The sequence below is a fragment of the Brassica oleracea genome, chromosome C1 (assembly GCF_000695525.1).
Source record: "Brassica oleracea var. oleracea cultivar TO1000 chromosome C1, BOL, whole genome shotgun sequence".
Lineage (NCBI taxonomy): Eukaryota > Viridiplantae > Streptophyta > Magnoliopsida > Brassicales > Brassicaceae > Brassica > Brassica oleracea.
The window spans coordinates 5,757,861-5,768,307 of record NC_027748.1 but is presented as its reverse complement, the minus strand read 5'-3'; the positions used below and the strand labels follow the sequence as shown (position 1 = coordinate 5,768,307).

The 10,447-nt window shown below is 35.9% G+C and overlaps 3 protein-coding genes across 3 annotated transcripts; 2 read left to right on the top strand and 1 right to left on the bottom strand.

Annotated features, from left to right (window-relative positions):
* Nucleotides 1-1,402: 1,402 nt before the first annotated feature.
* LOC106298218 (probable xyloglucan endotransglucosylase/hydrolase protein 26) lies at nucleotides 1,403-3,061 on the top strand. Its single transcript, XM_013734299.1, has 4 exons — nucleotides 1,403-1,631; nucleotides 1,724-1,824; nucleotides 1,927-2,120; nucleotides 2,513-3,061. The coding sequence occupies exons 1-4, from the start codon at nucleotides 1,460-1,462 to the stop codon at nucleotides 2,922-2,924; spliced, it is 879 nt and encodes a 292-aa protein (XP_013589753.1). The 5' UTR covers nucleotides 1,403-1,459; the 3' UTR covers nucleotides 2,925-3,061.
* A 413-nt stretch (nucleotides 3,062-3,474) lies between these two features.
* Nucleotides 3,475-6,320, top strand: LOC106307931 (casein kinase I-like). The gene is made up of 13 exons (XM_013745063.1): nucleotides 3,475-3,669; nucleotides 3,750-3,790; nucleotides 3,916-3,985; nucleotides 4,173-4,321; nucleotides 4,395-4,557; nucleotides 4,601-4,666; nucleotides 4,738-4,801; nucleotides 4,893-4,977; nucleotides 5,052-5,178; nucleotides 5,272-5,348; nucleotides 5,426-5,483; nucleotides 5,584-5,708; nucleotides 5,834-6,320. Exons 1-13 carry the CDS (start codon nucleotides 3,594-3,596, stop codon nucleotides 5,984-5,986), a joined length of 1,254 nt encoding a protein of 417 aa, XP_013600517.1. The 5' UTR covers nucleotides 3,475-3,593; the 3' UTR covers nucleotides 5,987-6,320.
* A 1,912-nt stretch (nucleotides 6,321-8,232) lies between these two features.
* On the bottom strand, nucleotides 8,233-9,672 carry LOC106292421 (E3 ubiquitin-protein ligase ATL42). Its single transcript, XM_013728011.1, has one exon. The coding sequence runs from the start codon at nucleotides 9,614-9,616 to the stop codon at nucleotides 8,357-8,359; it is 1,260 nt and encodes a 419-aa protein (XP_013583465.1). The 5' UTR covers nucleotides 9,617-9,672; the 3' UTR covers nucleotides 8,233-8,356.
* Between the last annotated feature and the right edge of the window lie 775 nt (nucleotides 9,673-10,447).

Below are 10,447 nucleotides of genomic sequence, written 5' to 3'. Positions count from 1 at the left end.
GGAAGCAGAACGAGCAAATGATGGAGATGATGAGGAGGATGTACCCGAACGAGCAGTTCCCGTAGTTTCTTTCTTTTTTAAAAAAAAAACTCTGAATGTTTTATTTTGATATGTACAACTTTGAATATTATCTAATATGTTTTCTATTTCAATTTTAATTTTATATTTTCGAATTTCAATTAAAAAAAAAAATTTAACTTTAAAAAAAAAATTATTTTGGGGAATATTCCGAGGAAGTGTATCCCTTGGGATATTCCGACGACAACTTCCTCGGAATATTCCGAAGGCAAAGGTTTCTCGGAATATTCCGACGGCCGAAGTTCCTCGGAATATCCCGACGGATATACTTCCTTAGAATATTCCGACGGCAAATGTTTCTCGGAATATTCCGACGAACCTTAATATTCCGACGGCCAAGGTTCGTCGGAATATTCCGATACCTCTTTTCTCTCGGAATGTTTCCGAGGACGGTTCCATCGGAAATATCCTAGGAGATACCGACGACCAGTCCTAGGAAATGGGTCTTCAGAATGTCCTCTTAATCTTTAATTCTCGGTATTCCCTCGGAATTTTCCGAGAAAATTCCGAAGAAACTTTGCTTTCTGACGAGAAATTTCCGACGACCATTCTCGTCGGTATGTCCTCGGAATACCGTTATTCCGAGGACATACCGACGATATTTGTCGTCGGAATACCGGTGTTTTCTTGTAGTGAACTCAATGGACCCAGCCTGCTTAGGCCAGTCTGATCAGCTGGAACGATCGACAATGCTTAGCCTGTCCAGAAGGGCCATATACGGGTCCGATACTCGAAGGAAGTAAACATAACCAACGACATAAACAACACAATTATCTAAAGTGCAATGTTAGCGGTACCAAAACTGATCAAACCTGGTTATTAAAATAATAGTAGTTACAGAACAAAAAATCATATTTTACCTAATTCTGATTAGGAATAAAAATATACAGGATATGCCTACAAAATTATTTTTGTAAAACTCTGATTAGGAATAAAAATAATATTGGAATAAGAGAAGTGAGAAGCTGATGACAAGGTCATCGACCCCATTAGTGTAGTGTTACGCACGTTTATTCCTCGGCTTCTGTCACAACCGCGTGGGACACTGTCCATGTTATTCTTTTTTTTTGTTATCAATTTTAAATTTATCAAAATCCACGTAGTGGTCATTACAAAATTTAAGAAAAAACTAGTTCAATGTACCCTTTTAGCATAGTCATTTCCTTATATACATGAAAATGTTTTTTAATTGTCATGTTGTTCAATTAATGTATACATACTTCATTCTCTGCACGTCGAAACTACTATTCTTTTTGGACAAACATCAGAAATTCGAATTTTTAGAAGTTATATATAAATAAAGCCTTCCTCACAGCCAAATGGTGATCAAATAGAATACCAATTTATAAAGTGTTTCATACAACACTCAAAATTCGTAAGAATGGCCGGTCTTCGAGTGCAAACGCTGATCTTCGTTCTGGTGACCGCGTTAGCGATTCTAGATCGTACCTTCGTGGAGGCAAACTTCGACAAGAATTTTATTGTTACATGGGGTAAACATCATATTGGAACGACCAACGGCAACCTTCGACTTGTCCTCGACAAATCTGCAGGTATATTGTAATATAATATCATCGACGTATACTATGTGAGAGTCTGATATATAAATGCGTGAAAACTAATTTTCTTTTTGTTTATTTTCAAGGATCTGCTATTCGCTCAAAGGTGGCTCACTTGTTCGGAACTGTAGAAATGCTTATCAAACTTGTGCCAGGGAACTCTGCTGGAACCGTTGCAGCTTATTACGTAAACTTTCGCCTTAAAATCGATATCACGAAATTATTCGTGAAAAGTTGGTTAATATTTTTTTTTTAATGAGAGTAATGATGAATACTTTTTTTTTATTAGATGTCGTCCACGGGAACTGCACACGACGAGATAGACTTTGAGTTCCTAGGGAATTCCACTGGCGAGCCGTACACGATCCACACCAACATATTTGCTAAAGGGAAAGGAGATCGCGAGCAACAATTCAAGCCATGGTTTAACCCGACCAATGGTTTCCACAATTATACCATTCATTGGAACCCATCTGAAGTTGTGTAAGTAATAGGACTTGGGGTCGTGTCTTAAGTTTTAAAACACTCCAGATGAAGCTAAGAACTTTTTTTTATCAGTAAAATACTTCATAAAAAGCATAACTAAGATTAGAAAAGTATAGGGCAGATATTTGCTTACTTGATGCATGTAAACATTGAAGTGCCCACTTCTTGATAATTTTGTTTTATAGTCTTACATAGATACCTAAATGTAAGTGAACTTATGTATTATAGTTCTATACAACATATACATGTCAGACATCATACGTACAGTGTACTACTACCACAAAATAAAAACTTTATAGGAGGTCATGTAGACCGGAGATTCATCACGTATGAATTGTATGATCGTTGTTCATATTTAATTTACGTTATGTAACATATGTTATATATAGGTGGTTCGTGGATGGAACTCCAATCAGAGTTTTTAGGAACTACGAGAAAGAAGGAATAGCATACCCAAACAAGCAAGGTATGAAAGTGTTTGCGAGTCTATGGAGCGCAGACGATTGGGCAACACAAGGAGGTCGAGTGAAGACAAACTGGACACAAGCACCATTTGTCGCCGAGGGTCGTAAGTACAAGGCAAGAGCTTGCTTGTGGCAAGGACCGGTTAGCATCAAGCAATGCGCAGACCCAACCATTAAGTCTAATTGGTGGACTTCACCGTCATTTAGCCAGCTAACTCGAACGCAGCTAGACAGGATGCAAAAGATACGATCTGGCTTCATGATCTATGATTACTGCAAGGACACTAACAGGTTTAAAGGTGTCATACCTCCGGAATGCTCCAAGAGACAATTCTAATCAAAGTTTTTTTTTTCTAATATATTTTCCCCTTTTCTGAATTTCAATCGTAATATGTTTCTTTGTGTGGAATTCGTCTTGTGTGTTGATTCATTTATAATTTTCCATTTATATAATAAACAAGGATAAGTTTGCTCTTTTCACTTAAAACTCCAATATAAAGATGAAAACCCCTAATTAGAGTCAAAATCTAATACAATTTTATCCAATGTAAGAGAATATCCAAGGAAAAAAAAAGTCTTGTATGTCAAATAGTTTTTTATTAACATATTATATTACATAGAAATCTTATAATTAGGGACCTTTTTATATATAGTTTACAAATAATTATAAATTATACTAAATATTTGTAACATTTATAATAATGTTGAATTAAGAATAGTATCTACATCATTTTTATTTTATACAATGTATATAACTTTTTTTAGTTCACCCATTTTTATATATTTTCGTGTAAGTTAAAAAAAAAATTAAACTTAAATACTTAAATATATGTATACTATAAATGTAAATATTACCTTTGCGTTGACCAAAAAGACAAGTCTGGCAATAATGCATCTGTCCACATCATCCAAACACAAATCCACTCGTGTCACGTCTATTCAAACAAAGCCCTAACTCTTCTTATCTATTGATCTCCCACCAGATTCGGTTGTAATCGGAGCTTCCATGGAACGTATCATCGGCGGCAAGTACAAGCTCGGACGCAAGATCGGCAGCGGTTCCTTCGGAGAGATTTTCCTCGGTCTGTGTCTTCCTCATCTATACTCTTTTGGTTTCAAATTTGATTCCTATTTGACCTTTCTTGTTTGCTTTTCTCCGCAGCTACACACGTCGATACTTACGAGATCGTAGCTGTTAAAATCGTAATTAAGTTTAAGCTACTTGATATTTTGATTTGGATCTCTTCTGTCTGAATTGATGTTGTCGGAATTGGAATTAAATAGTCTTTTAATTCGATCATCTTGGATTTGTTTTTGTTTTTGTGTAGGAGAACAGCAAAACAAAGCATCCTCAACTTCTATATGAAGCTAAGCTATACAGAGTTCTTGAAGGAGGAAGTATGTATGCTCTCATTTCTATCTTTTTCTTGGAGTTTGGTTATTATTATTATTTTTTTAATACCAGGAGGTTTGGGCCGAAACTAATAACATGTAGAAGTTGAGGCCCGAAACCACAATATGTAATATTAGTTTTCGTCCCTGTAATCACTGAAACTGACTGAAGCTGGTTCTTTGTGCTCTGCAGGTGGGATTCCGCGTATAAGATGGTTTGGAGTGGACGGAACAGAGAATGCTTTAGTGATGGATTTGCTAGGGCCAAGTCTCGAAGATCTTTTCGTTTATTGTGGGAGGAAGTTCTCACCAAAGACGGTCTTGCTGTTAGCTGATCAAATGGTATGCCATGTGTGTTGGCTGCTTACATTTATTCTAGTGTGATTCCAATTTATTTATCATACTACTGTTACAGCTAACAAGAATAGAGTATGTACACTCCAAAGGATATCTGCATAGAGATATCAAACCTGATAACTTCCTCATGGGCCTAGGGAGGAAAGCGAATCAGGTTTATCTAATTGACTTTGGACTTGCTAAAAGATACCGTGATGCCAACACCAACCGACATTTATTGTTAATTACTGGTCACATTATACAAGTTATTCGTTTTTTTTTTTCTCAGGGAAAACAAGAATTTAACAGGAACTGCAAGGTATGCAAGTTGCAATACACATCTTGGGATTGGTAAGGAATGCTTCCACATGTTCTCTTTATGTCTATGACTTTACGCTCATATACTTTAATTTGTTTCACAGAGCAAAGTCGACGTGATGATCTAGAATCTCTTGGATATGTGCTTCTTTATTTCCTAAGAGGCAGGTGTGTTGGACTTTTCTGACTTGAAAGAAACTCTCTAGCATTGTATTTTTTCGAAGTTTGTGTTTCTAGTTTCATGAACCTCTCTTTTTAGTCTTCCATGGCAGGGTCTTAAAGCTGTTGTCAAGAAGCAAAAATATGAGAAAATATGTGAGAAGAAGATATCAACTCCTATTGAGGTCTAACTTCTCTCTACTGTGCGTCACAATTGATACTCTTTCGGCTGGATATTCATACCACAATCCTTTTGCAGGTTCTATGCAAAGATCACCCTGTGGAGTTTGCTTCATATTTTCATTATTGCCACACACTGACATTTGATCAGCGCCCTGATTACGGGTTCTTGAAGCGGCTTTTTCGTGATTTATTCTCCCGGGAAGGTATTTATAAAAAAAAAAAAGGCATATCTCTATAATTTTCACCAGCATCAGTTACCTACCTTGCTCAGTTTAAAAGTGTTTTCTTCTTTGCAGGATATGAATTCGACTATATATTTGATTGGACTATTATAAAGTATCAACAAGCACAGAAAGCTAGAAATCAGTCTCAGGTATCCTTGAATGTATGCATATTTTTGTCTCATTCATAAAGAAGATTACTTAGTGATAAATGTTTTGTATACTGCAGGCAATTCCTGGGTCTAGCAATGGTCGTGCAATGCCAATGGACACAAGCAATCATCAAGGTTAGCAGCTCTAGTTAACAATTTTGATTTAGTCACTTGCTGGTTAATAATAATGATTCCAATATCTCTGTTGAGTTGATGCTAACTCTCTGTCTTGCAGGAGGAACTAATATCTCACATGAAGCTGAGTCCTCTGAGCGCGTTAGATCCTCTAATACTATTGGTCCAACCCCCCGGATGAATAATAATAGGAGTCCAGGTTTTGATCACTCCCTCCACAATAAGGTACATACCTCCCACCCCCCTTGTTGATGGTTCTTCTCTGACAAAAACTCTATCCTGTTTTATTTTTATTCAAAGTGCCTTTGTCCTTGACCGTTACTTAACTGAAAACTCCTTGTCCATTGCAGATGCAAATGCCATCCACTTCAGCATCTCCTGCAAGTACTTCTAAAAGAAATGACGTAAAGACAGTGTTCCCTCCTGAAACCTCAAGTTATGGGAATGGGGGTGGGAAGAGAACCGGTGGCTGGGCTTCATCATTCATGTCTCGAGGGAAATGACGCCAAAGCAAAAAGCAAAGTGTAGTTTTTCTTTCTTCTGAACTGCTGAGCAAAGATTATATATAGCCTTTGGGAGAAATGAAGGAGTTAGTGACTAAGCGAGAGCTTTAAAACTGTGATTTCTGCAGTGGAATCTCTAGGCGAGGTTGCAGATTCTACATGACCAAAGCCTACTGTTACACACAAGGCATGAAAGTCTTTTATCTTTCCATGAACAGCTTACTGACTTCACACCTTTGTATAATATATCTTGCAAACCGGACTTGTAATTTGATTCTTGTGTTCCATTCTCATCAGTGTACTCTGGTTTCATATACATGTTCATAGTTCACTTGACTTGTGGCGTAATTTGCGTTTTGCTACTTGATCATCATTTTGTTTGCAGAAAATTCAAGAGCCAGGCCTTGAGCATAGAGTTTGTACATGTCCTAAAAAGGCTTTTGAGTCAAGAGCTTGCTTGTGGCAGGGGACTTCAACATCATTTAGCCGGCTTTCTGATATCAATGATTTTGCCAAGAGTGGAGCAGTTTAATCTGGAAAAGAACAAATGTTAGTGAGCTCATGAAGCCAGTCTATTGGTGTCGGCCTGTGTTTCTGCGGTATCAGACAGCTCGGTTTGTTTGCGCTCTTTAGGAAAACCATCATCACTTGCGTCATCATCCTCATCATCATAATTATCATCATCACTATCATCCAAGATATAGGTGTAGGTGTGTTATCTGCAGCTTCAACGGAAACAAAATCTCAAGGCGTAAGAGAGGACCTATTCACTATCGTCATAAAGTTGAACCACCACATGATATTATGATGCAGTGACTTGCTTTCTATATAACAACAATCTTTGGCCTCATTTACCTATTTCTTATATATCTCTATATTTTTTTTTGTGCACATTTCTTATTATATTTATGTTCTTTGAATTGTTTACATATGTAGTTGAAATTTTCTCAAATCTGAAAAGAATTACTTATTTTGTTGTTGTCAGCTATCCCAATAAAGGGCAATTAAAATGAGAATTTATGTCAATCATCACAAAAGACTACTTCAATATTGTGGACAAATGGGTTTCGTGTAGTTAATGAACTCCACATTTTGTTTTGTACTATAAGTCATAACCAACTTTGTGAGTATATTAATTGAAAATAATATCTATATATATATATATATATATATATATTTAACACATTGCAGAACCACTTGGAACATATATATTTTTCATGATTCTCAAATGTAGAAATGAGATCTATTTACACGCAAATAAGTTATGTATACCCTATTATCTTATAATTTTAGATGAAATATTACAACATACAATATTAAAAAGGTGCCCGCCTATGGTGCTGCACAGCCTGCACTCAAGGCATCCCAGGTCCTATCCTCGTGTCCCTCGTTACAAGGTATAATAATGTTCAAGTAAAAGAAAAGGTTTTCCATTAAACTATAGAGACTTTAGATAGCATATTTACGTGCAATGTGCATGACGAAAATATACGTCTATTTTAAGTTTAGTGGCAGATATATACATAAAAGACAAGATCCGAGGAGTCAGATTCCTACATCAAATCATGATAAATAAATATCATATATTATATACTGATTGGTGATATGATATTATAGTTTGCAATTGGAAAAGAGTTTAAAATACTCTGAAGGAAAATGCTATAAAATGGGATTAGTTCATATTATTGGGATTGTTGAGAAAGTGACAAACTAATATGTTGCTTATAACCTAGATTCATTGTTTCTAACATTCTATTTTATTAAAATGAGATATTTATTGATGATTAAATTTGCAAATGCAGTGTTCGTATGAAGCTATAAGTCTACATTATTAGCAGTTTAGTTTACCTACTATTATGTGTTTTGTAATCAAACACTTGAGTTAGTAATGTTAGTCCAAACAAGAGAACACAATTATCAAGAGCCGAACCAAATTGGTATAACTAATACTTTGTTTTTTTTTAAATCAATAGACGCTTAAGCAAATATTACATGTGTGTATTTATATTGATATGATGCAGTCGTTGACAAAAGAATTAATAATGCAGTCATATTAATAAATTTAATAAATTTCAAATGAGCGTGGTTGCTTCTGTAACCAGGTAAGCTGACATGTTCTATTTATTGAAAACAATTATTAAAAAAATAAAATAATACCAGAATAAAACCCAGTAATAATTCAATACACTAATATGTATTGTCAAAAAAATCATATATATTTTTACCAAAAAAAAAACAGTCATATATATACATATCTCAAATTTATTTACGCAAATCATCTTCTTTTTGATCTAACATGTGTAAGAATTTTGTAAAGAACATAGATCAAAATTAAATATTTGTAAAAGGTAAAAAAAAATTGCAAAGAAACTAAACATCAAAGTGTTGGTGTGTTGTGTTAATTTGATGTCTTTTTTCTCTATTGGCAAACCACTGAGCGGTTTTTCTAGCGATGGGCAGCCACAAACGCCGTCTTCTCTCCTCCGTCTCGTTTCCACCGTTTTCTAACGCAGACGCTGCGTTTGAACCGCTACAATCTCCATGGACCACAATACTCAGTCTAGGAACCGCAGTGATGTCAGAAATCGATCTTCTTCCCGGCTCGATCATAACGTTTCTTGATTTAGAACCAAGATCTCTGTTTTCCGACAATTTGTTCTCCAACATTCTATTATCTTCCTTGACTTGCAAGTTACCTCTGTGATCCTCTTCATCACCTCTCTTCACTCTATCCATCGACGAGAATCTCTCACTGGAAATCGAACTAACCATCTCCGAATTCAAAAACATCAAATCAGACGAGCTCACGTTGCTCCAACGATTCTTGAACACAACATCAGACACAAGGATCCTATGATTGAACTTATGCATCAACTTATCTTCTCCGTGTTGATCAAGTAACGGTTTATCTTTATGACCTAATTTAAGAATCTTCCTGAAACTCCCTCCGATGCTGAACCTCGACGACCCACCAAGTTCCTCTCTCTGTCTCCTCTCTTCTTCTTCTTCTTCTTCTTCTCTCTCGATGTAAAGCTCCAAGCTCGAGTCTTCTCGTACCTCAGACTGATTCAAGAACCGGAAGCTGTTACCATAAACAGAGGACTCATCTTCCACTGAGACTCTCGCTCTGCAGAGAGGACAAGTTGCGTGCTGCTCAAGCCACTGATCGATGCATCCCACGTGGAAAGCGTGACGACATTTAGGCAACAATCTAAGAATCTCGACGCTTTCGAATTTAGATAGACAGACAGAACACTCAAGCCCTTGTTTTGATCCTTTCAAAGCAGAGAATCTAAACAGAGGAAGTGACTCTATCGCGGTTTTGTCTAAACCGGAGAATCGGTCCGAGGAGTTGGTAGACCGGTTAAAGAATATTCCTTGTCGGAGCCGGCGATCTTGCCGTCTTCCGTCGCCGGTACCTGACCGGAGATCGATGTGGCAGCACTTAGCGTAGACGAGGAGGACGAAAGTGAGTGTGAACATGATGGCGAGAACGCCGGTGACGACGGCTAAACTCGGCTCGAAGTTTGTGACTAGGTCGCCGTTTCTGAACGGAGGAGCAGGAGGCTGAGCAGATACATAGTAATAACTGTGGAAGATTGTTACAAAGAAGATGAAGATTTGATACATCGGAAGAAGAATAGTTTTACAGAGAACTTTTTTTGTTTTTCTTGATTTTCTTGGAAAGTCTTTTTCTTGTGTCTTAAATAGTTTTATTGCAGAGGAGAATTAATTTTTATTTTCCATGTAGACATAAATTAATATAAGTTGTCAAAAAAAAAAAAAAAAAAAAAAAACATAAATTAATATAATCACGTCGTCGTCATCTTCGTGACAACATTTTGTATGCTATTGCTTTCTCCTTGTCTCTTCTACTATTGCTATTCTCTCCATTAACTAGAAAACAAATCACCTTTTGGTGGCCTGTTATTCTCTGACCTCATTTTTATCATATTTAGGACGATGGACTAATCGAAACTTGTTTGTACATCTATATGTAGATTTACAACTTGCATCACATTTGGTTCTATGATTGATTTTTGGTGCATGGTTCTAGAAAATAGTTTATACAATTAAACCGATTTTCTTCTCAATTCAGTTCAATATATTGTTGATTTTGGAAAAAAAGTTTAAGAAGTTTTAAACTTCAAAAATAAGGATATAACATTCAATTAATGGATTTGTTGGTATACAATATGTTCAATGAGAAAATAGATCATTTTCAGAAAAAAAATAAACAGTTTTATATTCTGATCAGCTATTGTTTTTCAAATTAGAGTAAAATTAATTGAAATATTAGATTTTGATAAGTTGTTTTTGGTTTGGTTGATCTGAAACACGTAGGGCAGTCCTTGCTCATGTTTTTTTCAATTATGGTTTTATAATTTGATATTTTCGTTTATAAAACCTCAAAATGGAAAGGTATGTGGTTGAACAAAGAACTATAGATATATTATATCC

Bases quoted from the DNA above. Each gene is read 5' to 3' on its own strand.
- LOC106307931 (XM_013745063.1), top strand. From the start codon at position 3,594: ATGGAACGTATCATCGGCGGCAAGTACAAGCTCGGACGCAAGATCGGC. The intron at 4,322-4,394 runs GTATGCCATGTG...CTACTGTTACAG, and splicing joins TGCTGTTAGCTGATCAAATG to CTAACAAGAATAGAGTATGT. The intron at 5,349-5,425 runs GTATCCTTGAAT...TGTATACTGCAG, and splicing joins AAGCTAGAAATCAGTCTCAG to GCAATTCCTGGGTCTAGCAA.
- LOC106298218 (XM_013734299.1), top strand. From the start codon at position 1,460: ATGGCCGGTCTTCGAGTGCAAACGCTGATCTTCGTTCTGGTGACCGCG. The intron at 1,632-1,723 runs GTATATTGTAAT...TTTATTTTCAAG, and splicing joins TGTCCTCGACAAATCTGCAG to GATCTGCTATTCGCTCAAAG. The intron at 2,121-2,512 runs GTAAGTAATAGG...TGTTATATATAG, and splicing joins TGGAACCCATCTGAAGTTGT to GTGGTTCGTGGATGGAACTC.
- LOC106292421 (XM_013728011.1), bottom strand. From the start codon at position 9,616: ATGTATCAAATCTTCATCTTCTTTGTAACAATCTTCCACAGTTATTAC.